Source organism: Pleurodeles waltl, chromosome 7, assembly GCF_031143425.1.
Source record: "Pleurodeles waltl isolate 20211129_DDA chromosome 7, aPleWal1.hap1.20221129, whole genome shotgun sequence".
Lineage (NCBI taxonomy): Eukaryota > Metazoa > Chordata > Amphibia > Caudata > Salamandridae > Pleurodeles > Pleurodeles waltl.
In genome coordinates this window covers 1,326,973,578-1,326,989,894 of record NC_090446.1, presented here as the reverse complement: position 1 = coordinate 1,326,989,894, position 16,317 = coordinate 1,326,973,578, and the positions used below count along the sequence as shown (strand labels likewise).

The 16,317-nt window shown below is 47.2% G+C and overlaps 1 protein-coding gene across 1 annotated transcript in view; it reads left to right on the top strand.

Moving 5' to 3' along the window:
* The window catches only part of TMEM143 (transmembrane protein 143), a 242,447-nt gene that overhangs the window by 77,149 nt on the left and 148,981 nt on the right, over window positions 1-16,317 (top strand). Inside the window, exon 4 of the mRNA XM_069200678.1 lies at window positions 9,948-10,142. Within this exon, the coding sequence (XP_069056779.1) occupies window positions 9,948-10,142 (195 nt within the window). The remainder of the gene's footprint in view (window positions 1-9,947; window positions 10,143-16,317) is intronic.

Genomic DNA, 16,317 nt, shown 5'->3' with positions numbered 1-16,317 from the left:
GCACTCACAAAGTCTGGGGAAATTGCCCTGAACTATGTGGGGGAACCTTGGCTAGTGCCAGGGTGCCGTCACACTTAATAACTTTGCACCTAACCTTCACTAAGTGAGGGTTAGACATATAGGTGACTTATAAGTTACTTAAGTGTAGTGTAAAATGGCTGTGAAATAATGTGGACGTTATTTCACTCAGGCTGCAGTGACAGTCCTGTGTAATATTGGTCTGAGCTCCCTATGGGTGGCAAAAGAAATGCTGCAGCCCATAGGGATCTCCTGGAACCCCAATACCCTGGGTACCTAGGTACCATATACTAGGGAATTATAAGGGCGTTCCAGTGTGCCAATTAGAATTGGTGAAAATGGTCACCAGCCTGCAGTGACAATTGTAAAGGCAGAAAGAGCATAAGCACTGAGGTTCTGATTAGCAGAGCCTCAGTGACACAGTTAGGCACTACACAGGGAACACACATTCAGGCCACAACTATGAGCACTGGGGTCGTGGCTAGCAGGATCCCAGTGAGACAGGCAATAACAAACTGACACACAAGTAAAAATGGGGGTAACATGCCAGGCAAGATGGTACTTTCCTACAGTGAAGTCCAGTGCACTGCTCATCTAGCTCAAGCGTTCAGTCTCTCACTCCTCTTTGGTCCACTTGCCGCATAAGGGCACCAAGGGGTAATAGGAGTTGGCTCAGCAATGTGGTCGTCACACACGTTGTCAAAATACTCCCCATATAGGCAACAGTGAAATTCAATATCCTTCCATCCGTCCTAAGGTGTAGCAAACTATGGGGATCATTACAACCCTGGCGATCCAAGACCGCCAGGGCTGTTGTGACGGAAGCACCGCTAACAGGCTGGCGGTGCATTCCGGGTCATTACGACTGCGGCGGAAGCGCCGCAGTCGCACCACAGGGCCGCCGGTTTTCTGCCACAATGCAGCGCTGCCCAGGGGATTACGAGTCCCCCCTACCGCCAGCCTTTTCCTGGCTGTTTGAACCTCCAGGAAAAGGCTGGCGGTACGGGGAGTCGCTGGCCCCTGGGGCCCGTGCAGCTTTTCACTGTCTGCTGCGCAGACAGTGAAAAGCGCGACGGGTGCAACTGTACCCGTCGCACGGCTGCAACACCGCCGGCTCCATTTGGAGCCGGCTCCTGTGTTGCGCCCGAGATCCCCGCTGGGCCGGCGGGCGGAAACGAGGTCTTTGCCCGCCGGCCCAGCGGGGATCTCAAAATGACCGCGGCGGGAGTGCGGCTGCATTGCTGGTCAGATCTTGGCAAACGGCTATCTGTCTGATAGTGCACTTCAGCACCTTGCCGGGACATGTAATATGCAGTTCAATGCAATAAGTCAGAAGAAGTCTGTTGAAAGTAGATAGAGCATACTCATAGCCAGAGAAAGAAAGCTTGAAGTTAGCATGGACATGTCAACACTATAATCTGTTCCCCATCATCACAAACTATCAAGTGTTGCCAGACCTCTTCATCCATAGGCCGATATGCATTTAGGATTACAGCAGTGACTAATATGATCACAAGCATATGACTGAGTTAATTGGGTTTGAACGTCAGGCAAACACCCAAAGCTATCTGATTACCTTTTAAGCTACCCTCTGGAATCTACATAATCATTCTGGTTACTGATTTCACCTCTTGGTGGCTCTACTAACTCTTTCAATACAGCAAGTTAAAGATTTCATAAACATGAATGAGAACCTATTTCAAGTCAAACAGTCAATTTCATAACAAATGTAGATATAGCCTAATGATTGAATAACCATGCCCCAGTGCATGGGCAAAATGAAGTCAGATCATTCAGCAACATTCACAAGGCACCTTTGATGGCAGCTCATAAACCGCTTCTTTCTTAATCAAGAGTTTATGGACACAAACATTAGTTCTGACACGAGTGACATGGGGGACTTTTTACCAATAAAGAGCAGCGAGAGAAAGAGCAATGTTGGACAAAATGGTGCGAGAGGCGTCACCACAACAATGACACCTGTGTTAATGCACCACTATTGTAAACAATTGCCTCTACGGATCATCACCCTTCTTGCTCATGCATGGGACTTAGAGGCCATTGATTTCTAGGGCCCATGAAGTTTAGAAAATGTCCTATTGTAATACTAGATGAATAGTCGTGGTTGCCTTTAAATAAAATTCTTCTCATCAACATATTCCTTGCTTGGGGCCTACCTCAGTACGTCTAATCAGACAATGTTCCATCTTGCACCGTTGATTATTTGCAAAAAATTCTCAAGCCCTTGGTTGTATGACATTAGAGAAAATCATCTCTTTGACCTCAAAGGGAATGTTTAAATCATGTGCAACTGTTTTAAATCAATCATCCTACACAAATCTTTCCTAATGGACATCATTTTCAGAGGATTCTAAACAATATCAGGGCCAAATATACAGCGACAAAAAGAAAACTGATGCTTTTTGCCGGTTCCAAAAGATGACATACAACTGTGAATGTGTGATGTTGCAAAAACACCATAAAACAAAATTGTGCTCTCAATATGAAATAGAACTACTGAACATCTCTGCTGACAAAGGCAATATATTCACCAGTACCATACCAGACGTCAGCACCACAAATGAGGTCTTGCAATTTAAGACTGTAATTTGATTTTCCTCACCAGGCGAGGATGAGAACAAAGAGGACCCTATAAGCAACACCACGGGGGCCAACAGCTAGCAGTCTCTGGCTGAGTTTACTCAATCAAAATGCACTGCAAAAATACAGCAATGACTTATCAGAGATATTTCACAGATCGGTCTTTTATGCTGACAGGAGGACATCTAGGTTGGGAGGATAGGACCCTGCAAGAGTGTCAGGAACTGGACGCGATGCACTAAGTACTATGACCACTTCCTGCTTGATAGAGGTATAGGCGTGCACACCAATAAAGGGAGCACAGTGGGAGCTTAATAGAGCAGACTAGTGACTAGATTTAATGTATGGCTTTACTGATGCTTGTCTTTTGTTGACTGTCCTGCACTTGCTAACCTCCATTATTACAGTGGAAGATAACTCAACAGTAAATAAGCATTTGCAATACAACAGGTCTCGCATTTGCTCAAGTTAGAGCTATTAGCGTTTTAAACTCCTAACCGCTCTTTTTCGTGCCACATAAATTGAAAGAAAAAAAAAATGCAATTGCGCTGTGTGGAAAATAAAAAGATAAAGTAGTGCAGAAACCAGACTCGAAACGTGGAGCCTCGTATGTTTTCAGTGGTTGGACGGTGCGCTCGAGGCGGGCTAAACACGGGAAAAGGCATGATGTATGCATGCCTTTCACTACTGAAATAAACCGGATTTTAAAAGCCAAGACCAAAAACCAATGAGAGTGACAGGAGTGACATGGGCGTGCTTAAAATCCCAAGAGAGATTACAACAGGGAAGGAGGGCTTGTGCGCTCAGCCCTAAAAATGTACTGACTTCCAAGTTATGATAGTAACTGAATCCCCTTTGGACCACTTTGATGATGTTTATATGTGCTAAATTGGTTTCTAGGGTCCTGGAAACCAGAGAATTGACTCCTACTGCTAGCATAGGACCAATGCATCAAAATCCATTCTGAAGTCAGGTTCATATTTGTTTATCTATAACAGATTAAGCAACTTTCTGGGCCACTTTAGGAAACTGACTCTTTCTGACTGGGTTGTGTATGGGAGAGATTAATTGTTTCCTTATGCAACAACATTTCAGAAAACAGTTTGCTTACTTTGTATTATTTCACCAGTTAATCCATTCAGTGCAATAATTTCTTCATCAGTAATTTCACATAGAAAAGATGGAGGAGTTCCAGCTAAACCTGGTCCCGAATTTACTAACACCTTGATTTGGGTTTTAACCACAAACCTGTTTTACACTAGAGAGTAGCCCTAATGTAACACAAAGTGCCAGTTATTGCATCAAGGGGGTGCACTATGGGTGGTATATGAGTATTTGCATGCAGCCACCCATGGTTTGTGACACAAATCCCTACCTACTAAAAGAAAGCAGTTACATCAAAAAATTATGCCTCTTGGAGTCAGGTGTATCATGTAGCCTGTTGTGCACCAGCAGTAGGGGAGAAAATTCTGCACAAAATTATGCCTCTTGGAGGCAAGCGTAACACGTAACCTAAAGTGCACCAGCGCTAGGGGAGAGAGAGCAACAACACCATATTTTAGTACGTCGGTTCCCAACCTTTTGACCCCACTTTATCATTACTGGAACCCAGGACCCCCCATTGAAACATTATTGTAATCTAGTGACCCCCCAGTGAGTCATTATTTTTAGCCTCCAATTTCAAATTCCTTGACATTTACAGTACTTTTTTAAAATGTTAAATGTACAGTTAGGCACATTATTTAACTCTGTTAATATTAGCGAATTGTTTGAGCAGTCACTTTCACAGACCCCAGGCGTCCCAGGCCACAGGTTGGGAACTACTGTCTTAGTAGATATGGTGTTGTCCTGCTCTAACCTTTTCACACAACTCAACAAAACTACTTTTTTTGCTGTGCTGCTCTGGCACTTAGTAAATCAACCCTGTGCTAATGTCAGTGCAAATGGAGTCAGAAATGTTAGTGACTTTAAATTGCTAACCAAAATCTTTTTTAAATCATTGGCTGAAATACTAAAGACAATTTGAAAAACCCAATTTTCCTTACTTGTCTGTGGCAATGAACTACAGTGAATATAACTGAAGGTCACAGATTCAGTGCTCGGGATTAGCCCTCCTCACATCTTATTATTCTTTTTTTTTTTTAAGCAAAGCAAATAAAGTTATTTTTTCACAATTACAAAAATGGATTTCCGGAAGAGATGATAGTTTACCTTTTGCAGTACTTTAATTCAGGAGCACAAGTTCTTTTTTAGCAAACCTAATGCAAAAATTCTACATCTCGAATTACTTCTCCTGTGTTGAACGTACCTTTTCATTTCAGCAAACGTGTACAGGCTGCTCACTTTTAATGACTACACTTCGTGTTAGAGCTGAGTTTGCAATTAAAGACTTCACTCTGCTAAAACAAGAATTAGTCCAGAAGAAAACAAATCCATTTACGCCTAAACCACTGCTTTTCTGCAGTTTAATGAGAACCTTAGTTTAAAAGCTTTTAGTTTCTGTCTGCATTTGCCGTTAGTGAATCAGAACCTCGCACACAAAGTAAGAGTATAGAGCATTTATTTGGATTAGTCAGTCCATTCCTGTGTTCCTGTGCAGTCATAAGTAAGTGCTCACAGCGTTCCTATTTTTACAGTGTAGTGCAAAACCGTATTGTTTTTCACAAGAAGAAATTTAGGGGGTCATTCTGACTTTGGCGGGCGGCGGAGGCCGCCCGCCAAAGTCCCGCCGGCAGAATACCGCTGCGCGGTCAAAAGACCGCCGCGGTTATTCTGGGTTTCCCACTGGGCTGGCGGGCGACCGCCAGAAGGCCACCCGCCAGCCTAGCGGGAAACACCCTTCCATGAGGATGCCGGCTCGGAATGGAGCCGGCGGAGTGGAAGGGGTGCGACGGGTGCATGGCAGACACTGAAAATCTTGGTGGGGCCCCCAGGGGCCCCACGACACCCCATACCGCCATCCTCTGCCTGGCGGCCAAAACCGCCAGGAACAGGATGGCGGTATGGGGGTCGGAATCCCCATGGCGGCGCAGCAAGCTGCGCCGCCATGGAGGATTCCCCAGGGCAGCGGAGAACCGGTGGTACACCGCCGGTTTTCCGTTTCTGACCGCGGCTGTACCGCTGCAATCAGAATGCCCAAGGGAGCACCGCCAGCCTGTTGTCGGTGCTCCCTCGGTCGTTGGCCCTGGCGGATTTTACCGCCAGGGTCAGAATGACCCCCTAAGTGAGAAAGCAATCAGTTTGTTCCTCTCGCATTATAGGAGAAAGTAGTAAAGCAAGGAAGGAGAATGCAGTGTACTGCCATGTGTGATTGGGGAACTGGGTGGCCCTCAAGTTACGGCTAACATATGGCGGTGCACTGCCACATATCAACAGTGTTGTTGACCACAACAAAGTGATCTAGAGATCCGCGCTGTTTTACTTGAGGTATTTGAGGCCTGTTATCAGGTCAGGTCGCTCCCCACACCGCGCAGCTCCACCAGCTAGTGCGCGTGTCCCTCGCTGCTCGCTACCCCTGCTGTTGCAAGTTCGAGCCTGCCTGTAAGTATTCTGTGTCTGCTGTCTTCTTCTTGTTTTCCTGTTTTTGCCTTTTCCCCTTTTTTCTCTGTGCCTCTGTGTCTCTTTCTTGCCCTTTGCCTCCTGCCTTTTGCCAATTTCCCTCTTCCCGCTGCTGTGTCCCCTGGGGCCCCGCCCCCCTCGTTCACTCGATTGTCCCTGCTTCTCGCCTCCCAGATGCTCCTCCCTCCCACCTCCCCTACTTAATGGCGGCCGCTGCCTGGTGAGAGAGTGACCCCTTGAACCTGTTGTCAGGTCAGTTCACTCCCCACGCTGCTTAGCTCCACCAGCTAGTGCACTTGTCCCTTGCTGCTTTGCTGTTCCTTGCTCTTGCGAGTTCGAGTCTGCCTGTAAGTATTCTGTCTCTGTGGTCTTCTTCCTGTTTTCCTGTTTTCTGTGTACCTCTGTGTGTCATACTTGCCCTTTGCCTCCTGCCTTCTGCCAATTTCCCTCTTCCCGCCGCTGCGTCCCCTGTGGCCCCACCCCCCTCGTTCGCTCGATGGTCCCTGCTTCCCACCTCCCAGCTGCTCCTCCCTCCCTCCCACCTCCCCTACATAATGGCAGCCGCTGCACGGCGAGAGAGCGACCCCTTGACCCTGTTGTCAGGTCAGGTCGCTCCCCACGCAGTGCAGCTCCACCAGCTAGTGCAAGTGTCCCTCGCTGCTCCTGCTCTTGCGAGTTTGATCCTGCCTGTAAGTATTCTGTGTTTGCTGTCTTCTTCCTGTTTTCCTGTTTTTGCCTTTTGTCCTTCTTTCTATGTGCCTCTATGTCTCTTTCTTGCCCTTTGCCTCCTGCCTTTTGCCAATTTCCCTCTTCCCTCTGCTGCATCCCCTGGGGCCCCGCCCCCTCGTTCGCTTCGTTCACCGAAGACCAGCTGATCACCACCCTCTCCCAGAACCCACCAATCGACCCCACCGACACAGCCACCCGCAACCTCAGGCAAAGGATCAGTGACTGTGCCAACACTCTCACCCCCATCAAGAAACCTTCAAACAGACGCACTGACAGAAAGGCCATCTGGTTCACCACTGACCTCCAAGAAGCCAAGCAAACATGCCGAAGACTCGAGAAGAAGTGGCGACAAGAACAGACACCGGACAACCACACAGTCTTCAAGAACCCCATCCACAGACACCACCAACTCATCCGAGCCACCAAAAGAACCTCCTTCAAAGAAGACATCAACGCACACAGCTGTAAGGAGCTCTTCAACAACGTGAGGGAACTCTCCAACCCCAGTTCCAACCCCAACGACATCCCGCCATCTCAAGACCTCTGTGACTCCATAGCCACCTTCTTTTACTGCAAGATTGCAGACATCCATGACAGCTTCCATACCCAGTCCCCGCGTCAACTACCGACACCACAGCCTCACCGCCCCCCAGTCACACCAACCTCCTGCTCTTCTAGACCCACATCAATGACAACTACACCATCAAAATCATGAACACCATCTTCTCCATCTCACCATCTGACCCCTGCCCTCATCACATCTTCAACAAAGCAAGCTCTGTCATTGCACCTCAACTCCGGAAGATCATCAACAGCTCCTTTGAGACGCCACCTTCCCGGAGAGTTGGAAACACACTGAGATCAACGCCCTCCTCAGGAAACCCAAGATGGACCCAAAGGACCTCAAGAACTTTCAGCCCATCTCCCTGCTCCCCTTTCAGGCAAAAGTCATCAAGAAGATTGTCAACAGACAACTGACCCGCTTCCTCGAGGAGAACAATACTCTGGACTCATCCCAATCTGGATTCCGCAGCAACCACAGCACTGAAACCGCCCTCATCACCGCCACCGACCACATTAGGACCATACTTGACAACGGCAAGACCGCTGCTCTCATCCTCCTGGACCTCTTGGCTGCCTTAGACACCGTCTGTCACCACACCCTACGCACACGCCTCAACAACGCAGGGATCTGCGACAGAACCCTGGACTGGATCACCTCCTTCCTCACCGGCAGAACCCAAAGAGTCCGCCTCCCTCCATTCCACTCCGAAGCCACCAAGATCATCTGTGGCGTACCCTAAAGGTCATGCCTCAGCCCAACCCTCTTTACCTCTACAGGACACCACTCGCAATCATCGTCAGATCACACGACCTCAACATCATCTCATATGCTGACGACACTCAGCTGACCCTCTCCCTCACCAAGGACCCCGCCACTGCCAAAACCAACCACCATGAAGGAATGAAGGCCATAGCCGAATGGATGAAGAACAGCTGCCTGAAACTGAACTCTGACAAGACTGAGGTCCTCTTTCTCATCTCCACCACCCCCGCCTGGAACATCTCCTGGTGGCCTGCTGCACTGGGAACCGCACCGACACACACCAACCACGCACGCAACCTCGGGTTCATCCTGGACTCATCGCTATCAATGTCCCAGCAAGTCAATGCCGTCTCTTCTTCCTGCTTCAACACCCTACGCATGCTTTGAAAGATCTACAGATGGATCCCCCACGTAACCAGAAATGACGGTCGCCCAAGACCTCGTAAGCAGCAGACTGGACTACGGCAACACCCCCTACTCAGGAACAATGGCCAAGCTCCAGAAAAGACTGCAACGCATACAGAACGCCTCCGCATGCCTCATCCTGGACATTCCCCTCCACAGCCACATCATAGCCCACCTGAGAGACCTGCACTGGCTCCCCGTTCACAAGAGAATCATGTTCAAGCTCCTCACCCACGCTCACAAAGCACTACACAACGTCAGACCAGAATACCTCAACAGATGACTCACCTTCTACGCCCGCTGACCTTGCCCTCGCCACCGTTCCACGCATCCATAGAACGACCGACGGTGGCAGATTTTTCCCACTTCGCCGCCAATATGTGGAACACCCTTCCTATCCACCTGTGACAGACACAAGACCTACTAACCTTCAGGAGTCACCTCAAGACCTGGCTGTTCGAGCAGTAGCAGTACCCCCTCCCCTCCCCTCAGCGCCTTGAGACCCTCACGGGTGAGTAGTGCGCCTTACAAATGCTATGATTGATTGATTGATTAATTCACAGAGAGGTAATGCTCCGCAGAAAGTTACATTTTGAGGTGTAGATGTGCGATGAATATAAATGAGGATCAAACCATATTTTCCACATCAGAGGTTCCAACAAGCCCACGGCCCCAATGAAAGGTGACGGAGACACACAAAAGGAAACAGAAGTTCGCTCGCAGTGAAACGTACTGGTAAAAGTGCAGTTATCCGTGTAACTGGCAAAAGTGCAGTTAGCCATGTAACAGTGTTGATGTCATGCAAAGCCCTCGACTACTGCTCAGCGAGATTGCACTGCCTGCGAAATAAAGAGAACAAGTAGTCCAGAAAGCATACGGCAAACATGGAGCCTTGTATGTTTTCAGTAGTTGGTCGGTACACCCGAGGAGGGCTAAGCACGGAAAAGGCATGACGTATGCATTCTTTTCACTAATGAAATCAAGCTAATTTTAAAAGACAACCCCACGAACCAACCAAACTGATGGGCTTGACATGGGCGTGGTTAAAAGCCCGTAGAGAGAGATAACAACAGGGACAGAGCGCTTTGCGCTCAACCCTAAAAATAAGATTATTAAGCTTCTTGTAGTGACAAATGTGATTTCAACCATTGACTATTTAGATCATCGCTCTTTTAACAGTCTGTTTTCTGCCTTTATCTTCCGGAAATAAATTGTATAATCCTAGTAATGTGTAATTTGTCTTTTGTAGACTCAGATCTGTGCCAATGAGTTATACATTTTATTCTTTTGGGTGGGGTTCCCTCTGCAGGGCCTCTATGATCCAATTAATCCTGACCGGGATACACTGCAAGACGTTTGCCCATCTGATGCAGAGCGGCTCAATCACGAGCAGCAAGTTCTAGAGGAGTTACAGCCTGTTTTGGAGCAAGCCAACTTCAACAGTATTTCGGAGGATGTGCTGGCCTATGCTCTAACAGTGCATCACCCACAAGATGGCGTGCAGGTACAGACAGATTGTCTATCGACATGCATATTTGTCATCTATGGTTTTTACTTGGCTATAACTGTAATCAGAAAATAATTCCTAGAATGTTTTTTTGTAAAAAAAAAAAATTTGGGAAACTTGTAGTGCTTTGGGATAAAGTATAAGATGAATGTGCTGTGCATACCAGAATTCCATGTGTATCTCAGACCTTTCCTGAGTGACATGTGGCATTGGCTTCAAGTCAACCACACCTATCTCCTAAAATGCTTCCACAGGCATTTTAAGGATATTTGTACACAAACGTCCTTTGAAAATTTTAAAAGTATTTAAATGAATGTTACACCCTTGGTAGTCCTTGTTAAGAAAGCAGTGTCTCAGTATAGCATCTATCATTGAAATCTACCTGTAACTCATCCCCCCCGTTTTATAACCCGATGTCTAGAAAATCAGGTGGATGTGCTGAGAGCTTCAACCCTCCTCGGAGACAAGTGTTAGATTTTCTACTTCATTAAAATCTGTCCTCTCCCTCTCCCCTTCTCTCCTCTCCTGTCCTCCAACTATTATCGCCTTCTGTAGAAACTGAGTCTTGTACTTTATTTTGTGGCTGCATGGCTGATCAAGAGAACAGTTTTTTCTTCAACATGGCACAGTCTTCCAAGAAGAAAAAGTCTGTTAAAACCCTGTGAATCATGTGGGGCTAGAAAGGTTTTGTAGACAACCCTCACACTTTGTCTCCATTACGATAGACATAGGGCAAAGAAGTGTTCCTTTTTGTAAGAAATTAAGTTGAACAATCTTACAAGACAGAGAAAGTCAGCTTCTTTTGACACTTAGAACATGTTCGACTGATGGTGAGTCTGTTAAAAGCATTCCCCAAAGGATAAACCGAAGAGCACAAATTTGATACTGATACCTTCGAGGTATGTAGTGAAGCTATTATCATCTCCTTCTAAAGCACCCTCCAGCTCTCTCTGCAAGTGCCACATTTCTGGTGCTGGTGACAAGCCCTTTGTCATAGGCCATATCCAAAAATGAGCAATGGGCCTTTTAAAGCTTCCCTTAAGAGAGCTCACAAATATTCTAGCAGTGTCATCTCCAACTAGAGTTGAACATATTCCAATGATACCATCAAGGACAAAGATTCATGATCCACTCCACCATAGATGACAACCAAGACCCTGTTGACAACTCTAAGACACTGGGAATGACAACCAAGTCCCTGTCAATGTGATGCTCACCAGCAATGACATCTCCAACAACAATCTCAATGATGACAAGAATACTGACAATGATCTTGATGATGAAGCAACCATTGACAATCGTTCCGATGACCTGGTCAACAAGGACAGGGTCAGTGGCATTGATGACAGCTTTGATCTCAATACTGCCAACTAGTGCTTTACTTCCTTTCATTCTGGTTCAATGAATTTTCTCACTGACTCCGATTATGCCAGAGCCCCATCAAGGCTGCTGGAAGGAGATGATTATGATACTAACATTTTAAGTGACAACAAGATGGAGGAAGAGATAATTCAGGTCAATTGAACACCAGTGACAGTCAGAAAGAAGATTCTTTGGCATACTTGCATAAGGACTACTTACAAATGCAATTTATACATGATGATGGCTCTAAAGAAGATTAAAATTAACATTCATTTGCACAATCATGACAAGAAGCGACACATTGGGGTACATCCCCATCATTCTGTATGACAACAATGGGTCAAGTGCCTGTTTAATTCCTGAACTTATTAAAACAAATGATTCAGGATTTTTCTGATAGTATGCCTTTGCATGGACAGCACACATTACACTACATGCCTCAGCCGGCTGTTTCAGCAGAACAACCTAAGGATCTCCTGTGAGAAAGTAGCCTCTTCTAGCCTTGTTACCCCCACTTTTGGCCTGTTTGTGAGCACGTCAGGTTGTTTTCACTGTCTCACTGGGATCCTGCTAGCCAGGGCCCAGTGCTCATAGTGAAAACCCTATGTTTTCAGTATGTTTGTTATGTGTCACTGAGACCCTGCTAGCCAGGCCCCAGTGCTCATAAGGTTGTGGCCTATATGTATGTGTTCCCTGTGTGATGCCTAACTGTCTCACTGAGGCTCTGCTAACCAGAACCTCAGTGGTTATGCTCTCTCTGCTTTCCAAATTGTCACTAACAGGCTAGTGACCAATTTCACCAATTCACATTGGCATACTGGAACACCCTTATAATTTCCTAGTATATGGTACTGAGGTACCCAGGGTATTGGGGTTCCAGGAGATCCCTATGGGCTGCAGCATTTCTTTTGCCACCCATAGGGAGATCTGACAATTCTTACACAGGCCTGCCAGTGCTGCCTGAGTGAAATAACGTCCACGTTATTTCACAGCCATTTACCACTGCACTTAAGTAACTTATAAGTCACCTATATGTCTAACCTTCACCTGGTGAAGGTTGGGTGCTAAGTTACTTAGTGTGTGGGCATCCTGGCACTAGCCAAGGTGCCCCCACATCGTTCAGGGCAAATTCCCCAGACTTTGTGAGTGCGGGGACACCATTACACGCGTGCACTGTACATAGGTCACTACCTATGTACAGCGTCACAATGGTAACCCCAAACATGGCCATGTAACATGTCTAGGATCATGGAATTGCCACCCCAATGCCATTCTGGCATTGGGGAGACAATTCCATGATCCCTGAGTCTCTAGCACAGACCCGGGTACTGCCAAGCTACCTTTCCCGGGGTTTCACTGCAGCTGCTGCTGCTGCCAACCCCTCAGACAGGTTTCTGCCCTCCTGGGGTCCAGCCAGGCCTGGCCCAGGAAGGCAGAACAAAGGACTTCCTGAGAGAGGGTGTTACACCCTCTCCCTTTGGAAAAAGGTGTCAGGGCTGGGGAGGAGTAGCCTCACCCAGCCTCTGGAAATACTTTGATGGGCACAGATGGTGCCCATCTCTGCATAAGCCAGTCTACACCGGTTCAGGGATCCCCCAGCCCTGCTCTGGCGCGAAACTGGACAAAGGAAAGAGGAGTGACCACTCCCCTGACTGCTCCTCCAGTGTGCTCCAGACCTCTGCCATCTTGGAAACAGAGGTGTTGCTGGAACACTGGACTGCTCTGAGGAGCCAGTGCCAGCAGGTGACGTCAGAGACTCTTTCTGATAGGCTCTTACCTGTGTTGCTAGCCTATCCTCCTTCCTAGGTAGCCAAACCTCCTTTTCTGGCTATTTAGGGTCTCTGCTTTGGGGAATTCTTTAGATACCGAATGCAAGAGCTCACCAGAGTTCCTCTGCATCTCTCTCTTCACCTTCTGCCAAAGGATCGACCGCTGACTGCTCAGGACGCCTGCAAAACCGCAACAAAGTCGCAAAGACGACTACTGCAACCTTGTATCGCTTCTCCTGCCGCCTTCTTGACTGTTTCCTGGTGGTGCATGCTCTGGGGGTAGCCTGCCTCCTCTCTGCACCAGGAGCTCTGAAGAAATCTCCCGTGGGACGACGGAATCCTCCCCCTGCAACCGCAGGCAACAGAAGACTGCATCACTGGTCCTCTGGGTCCCCTTTCAGCACGACGAGCGTGGTCCTTGGAACTCAGCAACTCTGTCCACGTGACTCCCACAGTCCAGTGACTCTTCAGTCCAAGTTTGGTGGAGGTAAGTCCTTGCCTCCCCAGGCTAGACTGCATTGCTGGGTACCGCGTGATTTGCAGCTGCTCCGGCTCCTGTGCACTCTTCCAGGATTTCCTTCGTGCACAGCCAAGCCTGGGTCCCCGACACTCTAACCTGGAGTGCACAACCTTCTGAGTTGTCCTCCGGCGTCGTGGGACTCCCTTTTGTGACTTCGCGTGGACTCCGGTTCACTCCTCTTCCAAGTGCCTGTTCCGGTACTTCTGCGGGTGCTGCCTGCTTCTGTGAGGGCTCCCTGACTTGCTGGGCGCCCCCTCTGTCTCCTCATCCAAGTGGCGACATCCTGGTCCCTCCTAGGCCACAGCAGCATCCAAAAACACTAACCGCGACCCTTGCAGCTAGCAAGGCTTGTTTGCGGTCTTTCTGCATGGGAACACCTCTGCAAGCTTCTTCACGACGTGGGACATCCATCATTCCAAAGGGGAAGTTCCTAATCCTCTTCGTTCTTGCAGAATCCACAGCTTCTACCATCCGGTGGCAGCTTCTTTGCACCCTCAGCTGGCATTTCCTGGGCATCAGCCCTCTCTCGACATTGTTGCGACTCTTGGAATTGGTCCCCTTGTTTCACAGGTACTCAGGTCCGGAAATCCACATTGGTTGCATTGCTGGTGTTGGTTTCCTTGCAGAATTCCCCTATCACGACTTCTGTGCTCTCTGGGGAATATAGGTGCACTTTACACCTACTTTTCAGGGTCTTGGGGTGGGCTATTTTTCTAACCCTCACTGTTTTCTTACAGCCCCAGCGACCCTCTACAAGCTCACATAAGTTTGGGGTCCATTTGTGGTTCGCATTCCACTTTTGGAGTATATTGTTTGTGTTGCCCCCATACCTATGTGCTCCTATTGCAATCTACTGTAACTTTACATTGCTTGCATTACTTCCTTTTGCTATTACTGCATATTTTTGGTATTGTGTACATATATCTTGTGTATATTTGGTATCCTCATACTGAGGGTACTCACTGAGATACTTTTGGCATATTGTCATAAAAATAAAGTACCTTTTTTTTTTTTAGTATATATGTGCATTGTGTTTTCTTATGATATTGTGCATATGACACTAGTGGTATAGTAGGAGCTTTGCATGTCTCCTAGTTCAGCCTAAGCTGCTCTGCTATAGCTACCTTCTATCAGCCTAAGCTGCTAGAAACACCTCTTCTACACTAATAAGGGATAACTGGACCAGGCACAGAGTGTAAGTACCCCTTGGTACCCACTACAAGCCAGGCCAGCCTCCTACATTGGTTGTGCAGCGGTGGGATAAGTACTTGCAACTACTTACCACTTTGTCATTGTGTACTTTTCATAAGAGAATAATATACAAAACAAGTTCAGTGTATGTACACCTAACCAAAAAGTTTTGCTTTTCTTCTCTTACACTATCTGCTAAGTGCTGAAAAGTACTCCTAAACTTTCAAAAAGTTTCTAAAAAGTTGAATTTTTTTTTTTTCTGTTTCCTTAAAAAGTCCTGAAACTTTTTCTCTCTTTTATCTGTCTCCAAACCTTTTTCTATCATGTCTGATGTAGGAACTCCTCTTAATTAGGTCAATTCAGCTTATGACCACCTTAACTTTAAGAGCCTAAAGAGTCTCTGCATTGATAGAGGTTTAGTGGTAGGAAAGATTCCCTCTAGAGAAATATTGTCTAACATGCTTATTGAAAATGATAAGGCCTTAGCTGGCAGTTCAATTGAGAAGTTAGGAGATAGCTCACACTCTGACTCAGGGGAACCCCCAGTAAAAGTGTTAGAGGGTGCCCTTCCTAATCTGCCCCTTAGCAGACCACCTAGCAATGCTGGTAGTAATAGAAGCTCCCATCACAGTAGGGATGTTTTTGTTCCTGCAGGCCAGGTTGCTAGGGTGCCTACTGTTAGGGACAGGTCTCCCTCTGTTCATTCACATCATTCTTCTGTGTCAAAACATTCCCTACCCACCCACCCTGAGGACAGGATGTTAGAAAGGGAACTCAATCAGTTGAGAGTGGAAGAGTCCAGGCTGAAGCTTAACAGCAACAGCTGGCTCTAGACAGGAAATCCCTAGACTTAGAAAAAGAAAGACAGAGGTTGGGGTTTGGACCCCATGGTGGCAGCTGCAGTATTCCAGATAGCAACCCTGTGAGAGAACATGATTCTACGAATCTACATAAGATAGTTCCCCCTTACAAGGAGGGGATGACATTAACAAGTGGTTTGCTGCACTTGAGAGGGCCTGTATGGTACAGGGGGTCCCTCAAAGGCAGTGGGCTGCTATCCGATGGCTATCTTTCAGTGGAAAAGGTAGGGATAGGCTCCTTACTGTGAAGGAAAGTGATGCCAATAATTTTACAGTTTTGAAGAATGCACTCTTGGATGGATTTGGCTTAACCACTGAACAATACAGGATTAAGTTCGGAGAAACCAGAAAAGAGTCCTCACAAGACTGGGTAGACTTTAACTATTCAGTGAAGGCCTTGGAGGGGTGGTTACATGGCAGTAAAGTTTCTGACTATGACAGTCTGTATAATCTGATCCTGAGAGAGCATA